This window comes from Phycodurus eques, chromosome 10, assembly GCF_024500275.1.
Source record: "Phycodurus eques isolate BA_2022a chromosome 10, UOR_Pequ_1.1, whole genome shotgun sequence".
Lineage (NCBI taxonomy): Eukaryota > Metazoa > Chordata > Actinopteri > Syngnathiformes > Syngnathidae > Phycodurus > Phycodurus eques.
Window position 1 is genome coordinate 20703735 of NC_084534.1, and position 17688 is coordinate 20721422.

At 43.5% G+C, this 17688-nt stretch overlaps 1 protein-coding gene across 4 annotated transcripts in view; it reads right to left on the reverse strand.

Annotated features, from left to right (window-relative positions):
- The window catches only part of cadpsb (Ca2+-dependent activator protein for secretion b), an 83915-nt gene that overhangs the window by 21766 nt on the left and 44461 nt on the right, over nucleotides 1-17688 (reverse strand). Inside the window, exons 10-18 of one of the 4 annotated variants that reach the window (XM_061686892.1) lie at nucleotides 17001-17109; nucleotides 16709-16921; nucleotides 14025-14036; nucleotides 10254-10390; nucleotides 9995-10182; nucleotides 8487-8588; nucleotides 8333-8396; nucleotides 7257-7380; nucleotides 1032-1064 (exon numbers count right to left, since the gene is read on the reverse strand). In XM_061686892.1, the coding sequence (XP_061542876.1) occupies nucleotides 1032-1064; nucleotides 7257-7380; nucleotides 8333-8396; nucleotides 8487-8588; nucleotides 9995-10182; nucleotides 10254-10390; nucleotides 14025-14036; nucleotides 16709-16921; nucleotides 17001-17109 (982 nt within the window). The remainder of the gene's footprint in view (nucleotides 1-1031; nucleotides 1065-7256; nucleotides 7381-8332; nucleotides 8397-8486; nucleotides 8589-9994; nucleotides 10183-10253; nucleotides 10391-14024; nucleotides 14037-16708; nucleotides 16922-17000; nucleotides 17110-17688) is intronic. The other 3 variants (XM_061686893.1, XM_061686894.1, XM_061686895.1) reach the window with 3 other exon arrangements.

The following is a 17688-nucleotide window of genomic DNA, read 5'->3' on the forward strand; positions in this document are numbered from 1 at the left end:
TATAAGGAATCATGTAAATTGGTATATCAGAAGATCAATATTTTTTTACACCAGTAATTCCATGGAAGCATTTTCTCATTTTTTTCACTTGGTCTATATTTTGCCAACAGTTCCAAATTATGTCTGTCCTTATTCATTGCTGAACAGGCAGATGTCATGACACTCAAACAGCGGAATGATGCACATCATTTTGAATGGTAACATCCCACATGGAACTTAAATGACACAAACATACCACTTCAGTATTAGTTAATGGTGGAAAAATGTCTAATTGAGGGCCAAGATACAGTTTTATTATCATTTATATCAATCAATCAGGTACGTCTTAATGCATTTCTAGATTGGAATTTGAAATCTAAAACCAATCCCAAACATGTTAGCCACTTCAAATTGTCTTATTGTTTGTTGCTGTGGTTACACTGAAAATAATGCTGCCTAGGTCGACAAAAACAATTTACTGATTTGGAAAATACTTCACGGCTTCAAGACTGATGATGAAGCTACTGTCGTTTTGTTGTATGTACTGCACTAGTAGTAGTAAAGTGAGATATAAAGTCATTTAAATGTGAATTGCTTATGCTAGCAGCAGTTTGAGTGTTCATTCCATAAAAAAGATGCTTTTAACATCATGCATATAGTATATTAACAGTTTGTATAATATACTTTATGGATGATGTGCTACATATAAATTAATCATTCTGGCCATGCATGCATATATTTTGTGTATATTATACGGTATACTGTATAAAGTATGTATTTGAGGGCATGAGAACATGTATGTAGGTGCAAGTTAACAGATGTATGGCATGTATTGTAGATAGTGTATGTGTGTGTTTACACTTAGCTTGGGCATGTATTTAGGTGTGTATATCATATAGACCATTATGTGTGTTTTATTTGTAAATATATGTGCATGTTTCTAGATACAGGTATGTACTGTACATGTATATGCATGTACTGTATGTGTTGACACGTGTAAATGTGTGCGTTTGTGTGTGTGTCTCTAAACCAGAAGCTAAACATGAGTTCACCTGGATCCTTCTGATCCTTTTGACCTTTCTCAACTTGAGCGCGAAAAGAGGAAGAGAAAAGATGAAGAGATGTTTAGAGCGCTTTTGAAGCTTTGTTACACACTAACAGGGGGGGGGGGGGGGTGGGGGGGGGGCATTTAAAGATGATCTTCATCACCGTCTGATGATGTGAAAGGTTCGGCTCCAGCAAGTGAAGGTCAAGGCGACATGTCACAAACACATAACCGAAACAGAGACGCTGTAACATAACGTAACCTGTGAATGAAGATGCTTGTTAACAAACAGACATCTGGCAGGATCAGACAGGACACATTGAGCGACTGGTGAAAGGTCAAGTTAGAACAAACAAACGTTTAAAGCGCTTCGATTGAAAACCATTAAGACTACCCCAGTTGTCCCAAGCCTACCTGTTGGGCACAGCACATCACTGACACATGACCAGACCACATGACTGGAGGAGATATCAATGTAAGCAATGTAAAAATGCATTCAAGTCAAAGGAATGTGCATTGAAACCAAAAGAAAGAAGCTAACACACCAGGCTGCTCATTCATATCCACCCCAAGCAGATGGTTCTAATTAAAGAATAAAATGGACCCCGGCTGATTCTGTGGTGCTACTTGGATAATAATAATAAAAAACAAACAAACACAAAGATAACAAGCATGGCAGAGAGAGGGGAGGCAGAGCAGGGGGTGAGGTGAGAGGAGGGCTTTGGATGAAAGTACTCACGGATGGTTAAATCCATCACTTGAGACGCCAAGCAGAAGACAGGGTGCTCAAACATTTCCCTCTTTTTCCCTACAAAAAAAGGATCGGGGCATGCAAGAGGCTGGGGTCAGAGGAGGGAATGCCGGAGGTGGTAAGCTGATGGGAGGACGGCCGCCCGGGTGAGACTGGAAGTCAAATGTTCTCGGGATAATTGTAAAAAAGAGGTGCCTCACGAGGACAGCGGGAGGTCAGTTGACACAGCGGAGCAAGATAGTAAGGCTGTCTCCTTAATATCTTTTCAGCACGCTGAGCAGTTCTTTCCAAGGCATAAAACAGCATCAGTGTGCAGTGGCGTAGCGAGGGCTGCCAGCGGGCAGGGCAAGCCAAGTACTGTGGGCTCCGATTCTACAGGCTGTTTGTTAAAAGTACTCACACTTTGTACTCAAGATGTACAGACACTTTCCCATCCATCCATCCATCCATTTTCTACCGCTTACCCGAGGTCGGGTCGCGGGGGCAGTAGCTTTAGCAGGGAGGTCCAGCCTTCTCTCTCCCCAGCCACTTCATCCAGCTCTTCCGGGGGATCCCGAGGCGTTCCCAGGCCAGCCGAAAGACGTAGTCTCTCCAGCGTATCCTGGGTAGTCCCTGGGGTCTCCTCCCGGTGCGGTGCCCGGAACACCTCACCAGGGAGGCGTCCGGGAGGCATCCGAATCAGATGCCCCAGCAACCTCATCTGGCTCCTCTCGATGTGGAGGAGCAGCGGCTCTACTCTGAGATCCTCCTGGATGACCGAGCTTCTCACCCTATCTCTAAGGGAGAGCCGAAACACCCTGCGGAGGAAACTCATTTCGGCCGCTTGTATCCGGGATTTTGTTCTTTCGGTCACGACCCACAGCTTGTGACCATAGGTGAGGGTAGGAACGTAGCTCGACCGATCGATACAAAGTCTGCATCATTGCAGACGCTGCACCAATCCGCCTGTCGATCTCCCGTTCCATTTTTCCCTCACACGTGAACAAGACCACAAGATACCTGAACTCCTCCACTTGGGGCAGGATCTCATCCCCGACATGGAGAGGGCACGGCACCCTTTTCCGACTGAGGATCATGGTCTCAGATTTGGAGGTGGTGATTCTCATTCCAGCCGCTTCACACTCGGAGGTGAACTGCTCCAGTGAGAGTTGGAAATTACGGCCTGATGAAGCCAACAGAACCACATCATCTGCAAAAAGGAGAGCTGTAAAACTGAGGCCACCAAACCGGACCCCCTCTGTGCCTTGAAATTCTGTCTGCAAAAGTTATGAACAGAATCGGTGACAAAGGGCAGCCTTGGCGGAGTCCAACCCTCACCGGAAACGAGTCTGACTTACTCCCGGATATGTGGACCAAACTCTGACTCCGGTCGTACAGGGACCGAACAGCCCGTATCAGGGGGTTCGGTACCCTATACTCCCGAAGCACCCCCCACAGGACCCCTGAGGGACACGGTCGAACGCCTTCTCCGAGTCCACAAAACACATGTAGACTGGTTGGGCGAACTCCCATGCACCCTCGAGGATCCTGCCGAGGGTGTAGAGCTGGTCCACTGTTCCACGGCCAGGACGAAAGCCACACTGCTCCTCCTGAATCTGAGATTCGACTTCTCGACGGACCCTCCTCTCCAGCACCCCTGAAAAAAGACCTTGCCAGGGAGGCTGAGGAGTGTGACCCCCCTGTAGTTGGAACACACCCTCCGATCCCCCTTCTTAAAAAGGGGGACGTCCACCCCAAACTGCCAATCCAGAGGTACTGTCCCCGATGTCCACGCGATGTTGCAGAGGCGTGTCAAACAGGACAGCCCCACAACATCCAGAGTCTTTAGGAACTCTGGGGGAATCTCATCCACTCCCGTCGCCTTGCCACCGAGGACCTTTTTAACCACCTCTGTGACCTCAACCCCAGAGATAGGAGAGCCCGCCTCAGAGAACCCAGACTCTGCTTCCTCATGGGAAGGCGTGTCGGTGGAATAGAGGAGGTCTTCGAAGTATTCTCCCCACCGGCTCATAACGTCCCAAGTCGAGGTCAGCAGCGCGCCATCCCCACTATACACAGTGTTGATGGTGCACTCCTTCCCCCTCCTGAGACGCCGGATGGTGGACCAGAATTTCCTCGAAGCCGTCCGGAAGTCTTTCTCCATGGCTTCACCGAACTCCTCCCATACCTGAGTTTTTGCTTCAGCGACCACCAAAGCTGCATTCCGCTTGGCCAGCCGGTACCCATCAGCTGCCTCAGAAGTCCCACAGTCCAAAAAGGCCTGATAGGACTCCTTCTTCAGCTTGACGGCATCCCCGCGCCGCGCGGGGATTGCCGCCACGAGAGGCACCGAACACCTTACGGCCACAGCTCCGGTCGGCCGTCTCAGCAATGGAGGCGCGGAACATGGTCCACTCGGACTCGATGTCCCCCGCCTCCCCCGGAACATGAGCAAAGTTCTGTCGGAGGTGGGAGTTGAAACTCCTTCTGACACGGGATTCTGCCAGAGATTCCCAGCAGACCCTCACAATACGTTTGGGCCCGCCACATCGGACCGGCATCTTCCCCCACCATCGGAGCCAACTCACCACCAGGTGGTGATCAGTTGACAGCTCCGCCTCTCTCTTCACCCGAGTGTCCAAGACATGCGGCCGCAAGTCCGACGACACGACCAACAAGTCGACCATTGAACTGAGACCTAGGGTGTCCTGGTGTATGGACACCCTTATGTTTGAACATAGTGTTCGTTATGGACAATCCGTGATGAGCACGGAAGTTCAATAACAGAACTCCGCTCGGGTTCTGATCGTGGGTGGTGGCTGTTCCTCCCAATCACGCCCTTCCAGGTCTCACGGTCATTGCCTACTTAAAAACACTGTATTTCGATGGCTCGGCATAGAACATTTTTTGGGAAATTATTAAAAATACAACTCACCATTATGCTGAATGTAGTTGTTATTTAGTGGGAGCGAGGATTGTGCATGAATCGGTGGTGAGTCGAACTGGGATATGAGTGGGCATGAAAAAGCGATAAACGAATCAGAAATTCGGAACAAATCTTAGAATTTCATATTACAGTGGATCCTCGATTTAACGACCCGAAAACAATGGACTTAACGAACAGAATGGTTGTGTCCAGTTGGAAATCAAAACGGCCCGTTGCAACGTACAAAGTCGATTAGTTTCAGAATTGGCCACTGTTGTTTGTCGTCTCTCAAACATGCTACACTGATTTTGGTATAGTATACAGTTATTTTTTGTTTTGTTTTTTGTTTTTGTCAAACCCTTCACTTATGGCATCCAATCGTAACGTAGGTGAGAAAAGGAAGTGCACTATTGTCGCAGCTCATGAAAGCGACGCTGACTCGACGCTTGCACGTTACAGCTTGTAACGTCGATGTGAGTACTATATTTGACTCGTCGACCAGTTGACTAATCGGTTCAACTCTTACTAGCTAATGTTGGCTCTACTTTTATGCTATCAAAACGTGTTCTCATAGCTTTACTTATACTGTGAACTTATTAAAAACAAATTCAATTCAAGTAAAGTACAGACAGTAACTGAAAACTCTACTTAAGTACAGTCACATAGTTACTTTAGTGTTCTTCTTGTGTTAACATTACCTGAGTCTCTTCCATTAGTCCACTACTGAAAAGCTGGAACCAATCCCAGCTAGCTGACTTTGGATGAGAGTCGTGGTACACTGGACTGGTCGCCAGCCAATCGAAGGGCACATATAGAAAAACATTCACATTCACACTCAAGGGGAATTTAGAATCTTCAGTAAAACAAGCAAGCATATTTTTGGCATCTGGGAGGAAGCCGGAGTGCTCAAAGAAAATCAATGCAAGCTATGGGAAATGAGATTCGGTGAGGTGGATGTGCTAACCACTTGATCCCCCAGCCGCCCATTGGACGAAAGATTCCAATGGCAATTTAGATCATGTTTTCAATCAGTATGTATTCTTCCACTCGTGCTTTTTCGGTATGAATCAACTAAACTGTCACGGCCAGGCTTTTCAGCCACTCTTCATGCAGTCATTAGGCAGTCTACGTCAATCACTATACCCACTGATTGGTTGTGATGTGATTGGTTGTGATGCCACTTTGCTGGTTATTTCTTGAGCTCGAAGCACCCAACTCGCCCCACTGCCACACTCTACGTCACTGTCAGTGTGGTCTTATGCCAAGCAAAGTGCCCGCCACTGAATCGAGATGACGTCTCAAAGCCCATGCAAGGTGGCGGATGCTGGCTTGTAGCTGATCAATCCCAGCATCCCTTTGCTTCGAAAGCCACTTCACCACACGTCACCCGATCGAGTGTAAAGCAACTGCGTGGGAGAGGAGACGTAAGCAGAGTTGACAGGGAGGATAGCGAGAGACAGAGGTGGGGGGTAGTTAAGGGAAGCTAGACAAGAGTTCGGGACTGTAGAGGCTACGGCAGTGTGATCCCTTTGGGAGCTGTGACTCAGAGAGGACCGCCAAGTCCACATTGTCGAGGAGTCACGACAAGGACAGATCAGAATATGGACAGATTTGGGGGGGAGTTGAATGCATTTTTACTCACACACACCTCTACAAAAAGGGCAACTTGAGCTACAGAACAGCACAAAGCTAAAGCAGGCCTGAAACAAAGGAGAGAGTTATTGCACTGAGAGACAGAGAGTGAGAGACACATCATCTGGGATAAAAGGATACACAAAGGAAAGAGGACGTCAAGACAAGTGGAGTCTCTTGCTGTCTTTTCTTGTTCACATTAACCAGAGGCAAGCAGGCTTTGTGTTCATTGCAGTTTGTTTAGTATAGAAGGACTGCATATAAACAAAAACCTTTACATTTTGGTGCAGAAATGGATACAAGTACATATTCTGCAGCCCCAAATCAGGTTCCACGCATGCAATTTTAATTGATTAAACGGACACAAAAGACATTAATCACACAATAATTTTTTAGATAAATTTTCAGAACATTTTTAAGAAAATATTGAGTTGATCCAACAATTATACTTTAATGTGGGGTTAAGCTTTCATGTTTATCAACGAAAAACACAACTGTTGAGTTAATTTGTCTATTGTTAAAAATACTGACAAAAAAATACATCAATGTTGATTAGAACTTCAAATTTATGTTTACTTAAAATATACAATTTAATTCAGATTAATTTGCAAATTTACAATTATGTGGGCTCAATTACACATAAAACCAATCAGAGGTGTTGGATCAACTGAGTGCAAGTGTGGAACCTCATATAACACACATATATAAAAAAAATAGTCAATGTTTATGGGTTCAAATTTTTCAGTGAACAATGCATCAAACTTAGTGATAAAAGGGTTAACCATATCGGAATTGGATAACTATGAAATTGAAAATGATGGTGCTGATCCAGACGAGGACTGTCCAGCCATTTGAATTCAACGTGTCAACAAAAACAACTAATTCAGTTAATGTGCCATTCTGGATACATTTATTGTCATATTCCCTTCAGTTCCTTTGATTACCTTCAATTTTAGCATAGTCTTTAATCCGTTGGTAGTTGAGGTTAGCAGCCTGCTCCAAACATCTGCGGATAACTCCTTTAACTTCTTCTGGAGGGACAGGTGTCACAATGTCCTTCATCAGGACCTGAGGGTCACAGTTCAAGAAAAGCATGTGACCTGCTGCTGTCTATTCAGCAGGTATAAGGTCCATATACACACACTCAGCGGACATTTTATGGCGTGCACTTACATAATCTAATGCAGGGCTTGGCAAAGTATGGCCCAAGGGCCACATACGGCCTTCTCTGTTCTTTAATGCGGCCCACTGAACATTATTTACAGGAGTCTCACAGTATTAGTTGCATCAATTTATAATTTTTCCTAAAATTGGTTAATTAAAAAGTATGCATTTATTATTATTTTTAATTATTGTATCTCTTTAAATATTTGGTTAGTAGGCCATCGGAAATATGAAGAGAATTATACATTTGCATTTGCATAAATATTTTGATGAATAGTTTGTTAATTCATATGACTTACATTAATGATAAATAATGAGGATGAATTATTTCATTATTAAAATATAAAATTTTACATCAACACAACAGAACTATACAATACAATAGCCTACTAGGACTAGGTGCTCATCAAAAAGCAAGACAGTTTTAATTCCTACAAAGAATAAAACTAAGTGTTATCGTAAGCCACTTTAACATTATGCATAGTTTAAACAATAATACTGTGCTTAGCTACAGGAAAATTAAACAAGTCTTCCGCAATTAAAATGTATTACACATAAAATGTAAATAAATTGTACCCCGACAAAAACAGTTGACGCTTAAAGATTATATGCAAATGTATTCATCTTAAAAGTTAAATACAACTGAATGCACTTCAGCAGTGATTCTTTCACAGACAACGTACCACTGAAGGGATCCCGCGTACCAATAGCGGTACACGTACTTACTGAGAATCACTGACTAACGGGATTAATACAGCATGATTTTGCTGGCCGTCTGATTCAGATTGTGCAAGTGTATCTAATGTTGTAGCCGGTACGTAGAACACATAATTATGTATTTCAAATATGGACAAACCCTCTCCAGCAAAGATAAAGTGGCCTTCAGTGCACCTTCTGGACGGCCAAAGGGGAAACAATATCTACATGGAGGGAATGAGAAAAGATGGATTCACGATATTGATTTTGAAGTGGAGTCAAGTCAAATGTGTGCATATTAGTGTGCGCGTCACCTGAAATTTACAATCTGGTTTTCCAATATCACACGCAACCGCTCTTTGATGTCTTCAAATCGCTCCTTCTCGTCCACTTTAACGGTGCTCAGCCCGTCTGGCCTGTGAGGATAAAAAAAACACACATGAAGAAGGGCAAAAGAGCAACACATGCACATACGCACGCAAGCACACAAACGAAGCTGTATAAATCACATCAGAGCTCTCAGCTCTTCACCCGCCGAACTGAGAGTTCACTTCAGGTTAGAGTGACATGAAGTTAATGACAGTACTCCTACTTGAGAATGATTTTTGGTTACTCCATCCCCCTCTTATGACAATGTCTCACCTGTTGTGCTCTTGAGAGACTTTGGAATCCTTTCTCTTTCTAAACTTGAATATGAGGTGCGCTCGTTTAGAGCCAGTGTCAGGATTTGGCATTTGGGCGCTCTTTGGGCTCATTAGGGCCTCGTAGCCCATCGGCCCCCAGTAACTGCGGCCCTCTCTGACTTTAATGGACACATGGTAGGATGAATAATATGGACAGTAAGAAACTACGGCAACAGAGGACAGAAAGAAAAGAACACAAAGAAAAACAAGGAAACACGTGGAGATATGCAAATGGTTAACAACACAAAGTTAAAGCAAATACAGCGACGGTATTTATGGAACTGTAATGTGTTTTTTGTAGGCTATCATTAGGACTGTGGGGGAAAAGAGAGGCTTTATTTACTAACTACCAACATGTCGGAGTAAGAAAAAGGTGGTGAATTATGTGGGCACATATTGGAGTACTTCTGTAAATAGTACTCTTGTTGTGACCACTATATATTTTTTCAATTACTATTATCCATATACAGTATTTTCATAACAGTATACCGTTATAATCACTCCACTTCCCCGTATTCTATTGAAAATATAATTGAATCATTCTTCACTGATCACATGGTTGGACTGTTTCATAGTGATGGGTGCTTAAGAAATTATATGGTTCATTGCCCAGATGGGTGGGTGGGAAGGGAATTGAGGATTAGGCTGACTGCTTTATATACCGTACAAACAATGAATATCACTATAGTCACATACAATGTGTGTGTATATATATATATATATATATATATACACTGAGGAAAGTGTAATTATTTTTTATCGGAAATGTTAATTATTTAGGTTAAAGGGTGGGCGACGGGGGTGGAGAGGATTAGGGAGGTGGGCTTTAAGAGAAAGAAGCTTAGTTTAGGATTTGGGCTACAAAATCACACCACAAATGTCTCAAAATAACCCACAAAAAATACAATCCAGTCCTGTCAATAGAGCCAATGCATAAATCAAAATAGAAGGACAACATTAAAATCAAACAACAAAAACAGAACAACAACAAAAAAAATAATAGATGGGTAAAGACATAACATAACTGATGATTTTGATTCCCCCCTATTCTAGTAGCACAATATGTTCACAACTAATTTCATTTAGCAAGCTATGTGCCTGTAAAGCAGTGGAACAGTGAAAAACAGGTTTGTGCACACCTGTTCCCGTGCACGTGGGAGGCACAAAACGCAAAGCTGTAGTGAAGAAGAGTGGGGTCGATAATGGCGCCACCCTTCGCCCTCTCCAGCAGATCGCGCAAGTAACACAGATGCCTGTGGCAACCTCGGACGCCGTTCCTGGCACAGTATTCGTCCAAGACGAACACCTGGCCCGGGCTGAACCATCCCTGTGTGAAACAAACGGCAGTCAGTAACCCGCAACACGATCCCCCGGAAGACAACGCGGCGAGGAGCTCACCAAACAGCAGAAGGTGTCGTTGAGCCTGTGGTCCAAAGTGAGCCGCTGCACCATCTCAAAAAGCGAGGCGTGGTCAAAGCTACAGGGGTTAGCCGAGATAAACTCATCCATGCCATGTTTCTGAGCTCTGTCAGCATCTATCCAGCCAACAGCACAGAAGGAAGCACACGGTTCAGAGGAGAGGATGTCAGTAAGGTGCACGCTAAGTCTTGGTTGTAACACAGAAACATCAGGGAATATCTTTTTTTGTTGTTGTTGGTGGTGAAGGGGAGGGGGTTCTTCTAAGGGCAAATTATAAACATTAACAGCTTACATTGTCAACTTGCATTGTGTCAGACAGCGTAAAGAGATCTGACGTATCGGTGGGAGAGCTGAAGCTATGCTCGGCACTTCCATTGTACGTGCATGCATGTGTATGCAGTATCACAGTCCCTGATGGTTTGCAGGGTCTCCTTAATTTGTTTTCTTCCTATCAATGTCATCGATAGATTCTGCCATTCCCACCACCCAGTCGTGTGCTATAGAAATATATGGCAAAGGTGTATCTGGATGCCGCAGAACAGGCAGCGCGGTTTTAGTTTTGCTATCAATCTCTTCAGTGTTAAAGTCTAAGAGGAGATTGTTAATATCAGATTGTTTGAGAAAATTTGCAATGAACATGGTTGATGACGGAGTACTAAATCTTTCATTGATATCCTGCTAAAGTACATTCCTTGTGCTCTACTGTCTGTGAGAGATTACACCACAACATTTGGCGCGCTTGCACAATCTAATAAGTTCAAATACCGTATGCAAATATTTGAAAAATGAATCATTCTTAGCTTTGACTGCCACTGACACGGAGGTATTCAACATAATTAGGCGGTTGTGGTTAGAAGTCACGTTGAACCGCTCTGTGTTTCTAAACATTTTCATCACCTCTTTTATCTGCCAGAGAGGGGCAACATATTCGAAACACCTCTCACAATGATGCAGAATGAGTTGTATTACCACTGAAAGGTGTGAGCTCGAGGTGATATAAATGTGTGGCTCGGGAAATATATTTTCAACTTTCCCCATTTGAGTCACTATGTCGTTAAAGGAGCAGTCCACACAAGAAGGTAAAAAATGAAACGTTGTTTGCCTTATGAATCAGGAAGTACCTTGCCAAATTTAAAAAATGGATGGAAAAACAAAGAAAACAATGGGTGAGCAATTTCCAGAGAACTTTATGGGCATGGGCCAAGAAAGAACCCATTAAATTTTGTTACTTATTGTTTTCTTTTCTCTTTTGTTAGCATTGTAAGGGGGCATTTGTTTTATTATCTTTCATTTTTCAGGATACATTCATCTCCATCTAGCCTTTAGGGTCACGAGTGAGCTGGAGCCGATCCCAGCCGACTTTGGGCGAGAGGCGGGACAGACCTTGTGTACTGGTCACCAGCCAATCGCAGGGCACATACAGATAATAATTCATACCTATGGAAATTTTAGAATCTTTAATGAACCTAATGTGCATGTTTTTTAGAAAGTTAAAGATTGAGAAAAGCTACACAATCACAGGGACAACCTGTAAACGCCGCACAGGAAGGACAGAGATGGGATTCATACGTAGAGTTTGAGGCACCCAGCTAACTAACAAATGGATTTAAAAATCTAATTATTCATCAGCAATTCACACAAAACCTTTGCTCTTTTGTTATGTTTATAAGAGGGTCCTTTTTTACATTATCCTTTCTTGGCAGATATACTGTAAATCTTTCAATCCTCATACAATTTGGTGCTAATTCAAATAGTTTGGCTTTGCTCTACTGAGAGCCATTCTTTTATATTGTTAAAGGTACAATTTTGGATTCAGCTGTTGTATCGGACCAATCTCATTAGATTGTGCAGGTGTACTTAATGAAGTGGCCGTGAGTGCATATAGGTGATGCTGTCATGTCCTCTGTGTGAGTAACAGGTATCAGGTCCGTGACACACAGACAAGGCGATGATGGCTAGGGAGGGGGCGTGGGGTGGAATGCGCTGGGCGGGGCCTGGAGAGAGAGCACAAGCGACATCCGTCAACCTCCGGGTGGAAAAGGCAGATGGGGTGGGGGTCGGGGGGGGGCAATGCGGGGGCTGGCGTTCTGAGATACTCGCTAGCGAGGGAAACTACAGAAGGTTACGGTTAGCCCCTAATCTGAGGAAGAAAAACCTGCGAGGCGACAAGCCAAAATGTGCACAAGGAAGAAAGAGTGTTAGGACTAGTGAGACAATGTGAAAGGAGAGGACACATGAAGTGTGACAACACAAAGTGAAAATGGAGGACAGTGACAGAAGTTATGAAGTGGACAATCAGACAAAATAGAGGAAAAAGGAGGACCACAAGGAAAGAGTTCATCTTGGTCCAGTTACCAAGAGGCGATATTGCAGGGTGTTGGGCGAGTGGGACAACATTCAAAAGTGTGAGCAGAAGGTGTCTGACCTTTATGTCCTTTGAGGACATAATGAGTATGCGCACTGGGCACGCTCAACACCGCGCCACAATTCCAGCTGACATATAGAAACAGCGAGAATATAAGTTTGCAATAAAATGAGCACGTGCTTGGAGAAAGGAATTAATTTTAAACGTCAGGCACATCTGCAGGCCCGCGTTCAGATTTGCTGTTTTGAATTGCATTCCCTTTGTTTTGCTTTCTTTGAATTCTCTTTCTCTCTCTACGCATTTGCAAGTTGACAATACTTGAATGTGTTACAGTGTGTTCATGGTCATCTACCGAGCAAACTAACAGGCATGTCAGTACCAAAGAACTCTAACAAGGTAGCAGATCGGTGCAAGTATGGGTAAATAGCATGAAGCCGACATAGGCAGAACTGTATCATTCTCTGGGAAATGGGGGTAATGGGGAAGGGGGTTAATGAATGAATCCTCCTGTATTGAAAGAAACTAACGGGCACATGACAGAAGTGTCCTCCTATTCAGGCAAATCAAATGCTACATGAGATCTCTGCTATAAGGACCACTGCACTTGCCTCGATATTTACAGGCCCGTCTACTGCAGGAGGAATGGAGAGAAGGGGGAAGATGGGGAGTTCCGGAGTATTTCATCGTTAGAAGGGGCGGCATTAGCTACTCCTTGTCTTTGGCATTCAGAATACTCCGTATACATATTTGCCAACTCTCGTCCAGGCAAGAAGAAGCGAAACATAAACGTCTGAGCAAATTGAGCCCTCTGTAGTAAAGCACGTCGGCACAGTTATCCACACATTGATTCCACTCACTACCTTACATAAAATGAATTATACATGTTCCATCGATCTAATATTAAAGATTCGTTTCCAGCTCTTTAACATCATATTAATAATGCATGTGAATATTTAATATTTCAGGCCAATCTGTCGTCATTCTGGTCATCAAAAATTGCTTTACTCTTGAGGGATCGAATTACCAATGTGAGCAAAGAGAGAAGGCAATTATGCAGAAACAACTACCATATCCACTTCAACCAAATACTTAGCCAAAAAAATAAAAAAACGTTCTTCGAATAAAGACATGCATCCTATATTGGCACGAATGGATGCTTCTATAATTTGATCCTCAAGTGAAGGTTGTCAAAAAGGGGAAAAAAAGAAAACAAAAAGTTCCCAACTAATATCTAAAGACATGAAGCGAGACATGAAGAAGGAGCAGAGGGAGGAGAAAGAGCAGGAAGAAGAGAGCGAGAGAGAGGCAGAAAGAAAGAGCGTTGCATTTGTCAGATAATCGGCGGGGATTATCTGAGCTGTGCCGGGGTACAGGGAAGCACTTACCCTTGAGTCCAGCTAGAAGACAGCAGGGTAAGAAGGGACAAACCAGAATAACATAAAGACTAGCAACAAGGCTGGAGGAGAGCAATCACGAGAGACCCTGACTGACCGAGCAGCTAGCGGCATTACTGAAGAAGGGTAGACAGGCAAAGCACGAAGAAGAAAACACAACTCAGAAGAAAAACAACAACAACAACAACAACAACGACCGATACCGACACGAGACCTCGTGGCTTAATGTGAGTTCATGTGAAGACGACGTGTGACAACAGACGCTGAGGCGGACTGAAGAGAGAACGAGGCAGACAGAGAGAGAGAGAGAGGAAGAGAGCGTCCAGCATCCCCGTCACTCCGCTGTAGTGTTTTGTTGTCCATTTTGGGACAGTACTTAAGGAGTGGAGAGCTACTTATGATGTACCACCGTTTTTTGTTTTTTTAAGTGACAACACATAAAGTACCTGTCAAGAGGAAGGTTAAAGTTCAAAGGAGTTAAAGAGGTGCCACTATGTTTACATTAGGGATTCTCTGCTGGACTAAACACTAGTCTTTACGCCGATCTGATCGGCTTGATCAGTGTCGGCCGATAATTAGAATTTTATGCTGATCGGCTTTAATGTCATAATTCAGCCGATCTGATCAATGATGTCAGTGCAAAAGCTTTAAAACTAAAGAGTTCTCTTTGTCCTCTTCTGCTTCGATTCCTCTTAAAATAAATCATGTTCCAGCTGATGAGAACATTTGCTGTAATGTGCCAATCTTCCTCTAAGAATTGCTTTTTATTATTCCTCCGACGAATGGCTCGCCTTTTCGGAGGGATTCTTCATGCCCGATGATAATGTACCAATTTTTGCCAATGCATGAATCCTGGTGAAATCCAACATACTGTATCGTTGGAGCCCTGAACACAACCCCTCAAAACTTAGTTGTGCTCCATGGAAAGTTTGGAAAAAATAGTGCGTGGCACCAGTTCGACCGATCAACCCGAAATTAGATGATATGTCTATCACGACAGAACTCACTTAAAAAGTCTCAAGGACCCATGAAATTGAACAGGAAGTCAGCCATTTTTGGAAGTGCAGGGCTCATAGTTTCGCAAAGTCCTACGAGGGAATTAGTCCCAATTGAAAGAAGGTAACCAACACAAATTAACAACGCTAAATTTCAAAGCTTTTTTTTTTTTTTTTTTTTTGCCTTCACCATCTAATGTGGGTGGGGCATGGTGTCAAAGTTTGACCAAAAGACAGGGCTTTAATTTTCATTGTGTTTTCATTTAAACCAACAAAACCGTGCAACCCTGTGATGCATCAGTCCAAAATGTACTGCATGCCAACAAGACTGCTTTTGTTTCGTGGATTTTGTTGGTTTCTTGCATTGTCCACGGTCATGTTGATTTGTAACTACTCCTTATATTATTTGTAGGATAGCATATCTCAAGGATAAGGGGTTACTCCTAATAATAAATATCATTTTAAAAGTCCAATCAGAACCTTCCCAGGACTGTTATTTAGCACTGCAGCGGAGTCAGGAGGGAGATGTACATTATGATCCCAGTGCCATTCAAGACCACCAGGGGGTGAAACATGTTTGCGCAGTGTTCCACAATGTTTCAGGGGAGGGGTCGGGGGGATCGATGGGGTCGGGGGATCGGTGGGGTCGTGTCACCGTGGCGACGCTTTGAATGGCGACAGCTGGCGTCAGAGGAGTCAATTAACCACAAGAACGATCACATACTGGACAAAGAAACCAATGGAGAAACAACATAGAATTTATGTGATAGGGTTCGGAGGAGCGGAGCCAATTCATAACAATTTGAATGCAATTTAAATGCAGTTTCAGTGCAATGCTGTGGTTAAAGGAGAAGAATATACATACTTGAGGGGCTATTTTGTTTTGTAGTCTTGGAGTATGTTTTAAAGAATGCCGAAATGTTCTTCTCCTTGACAAGTTTCTCTACACAGACTGAAAAGATGCAAATTGGAAATCCTTATTTTATTCTGAATAGCAGGATCTATTATGGAGGAGTAAAACGCAGTATTACGAATCAAATCAGTGGGTCGGAAAGTTTCATATTAGTATTACGCGCTTAGCCAATTGAGAATGAGATGCTTAGATTTGTTTTAATGAATACAATTTGCAGTTAAGGTGAATTCATTTTAAAAGAGCGATTTGGGGAAACAAGAGACAGTGAGAACAGAATTGGGGACAGATGCCACATGACTGCAGACAGTCTTACCTTGACTTTTCTACCTGACATGTTGGGTGATTAGAGTGTAGTGGTATACCGTATAAAACACTTCTGGCCTACGGTTTGGAAACGAGAGCAGGACACGCTGACGTCAGCTTGAATTCCACCCCAGCGGGCTTGAATGTGCAGATCTCATGTGAGGTGGTTGTTGTGGTTTCACACCACTATGATCACATCTTTCCTAAGCTGGTCATTGCTAGTGAGCTTATGGGATAGCCTGTTGGGTCGGCACCTTTGGGAGTGGTTGGAGTGAATGAGTGGTGGTCCAAACCATGAGAGGTCAAGGCACGTGTGTGAGTGCATGTGTGTGTGTTAGTTCTACCAGCACGTTTGTGACCGCAAAAGTGGAGCGCATGAGCGTGAGACATTCATGAGCCGTCACTGCGTCATGGACGAAACTACCGACGGTCTACATCAGCGTGACGCGCTTCGGGCTACTTACAGAACTGAGAGATGGGAGCGTCCATTTGGGCCGAGGCACCCCCTTTAGAGTTAAGTTTCTGGACCTGAGTGGGTGGGACAGGCTTGTGGGACTGGCCGGTGGCACGATACATGGCCTGGACCCACAGGATGCGGTCTTGCTCGTCATCGCTGGCGAAAATCACAGTGTCGCCTTCCTTCACTGCGTTGAAGAAAGCCCTTCCGCCATCCAAGCCTGACACGAGAGCAACAAACGTAGATATTCGGCTTCACGTTTAAAAAAAAAAACAATTTGGGGACTGATACCAACTCACCTGGCTGCGGGTCACTGTAGTCCACAGTGTAGCCGTCCAGCTGGAGAAGCTCTTGTGGTTCTGACTTCTTCTCTCTGTAGCTGCACATGGCGAATGTGTACTGACTCACCTATGGAAGAAAGCGTGAGACTTCAAATATACACGAAGGCGCTCTCGAAATCAGATGTGAACCAGTGATTGTAATTAACAAACGGATTCACCAATAAATGTGTTTTCAGTTCAAAATTCTTCCATTAAAATGTTCTACTTAGCAATGATTTAGTGACCAAATATTGTACTGTATCATTATTTAGTCTCTTAAAATATAACCGCAACCACACAAAAAAGAACAAATACATTCCATACACTCACAAGTTCTAAATACTTAGTGTGAACCTCTTGGGAATTTAAATGAAATATACCAACAAAATTTAAATGTCAGTGACAATACCTATACCGTATGTCCTATTTATTTTTCTGCATAAAAAAAAGTGAAAACTCATTAATATAATGTTGTGGCGACCTTAGATTTTTTGTCATTCTGTTTATTTTGCTACCTTATTTAGCTGTACGAGACGGACAATACAATAAACACCACTCACTACGATGCAGTACAGTTCTACTTTATCTAAAACGAGAAGGGCATTTAGTTATTTAAGTAAAAATTATCTTTTTGGTCTTTGAAAAGGAAAAACATATACAGGTTGAG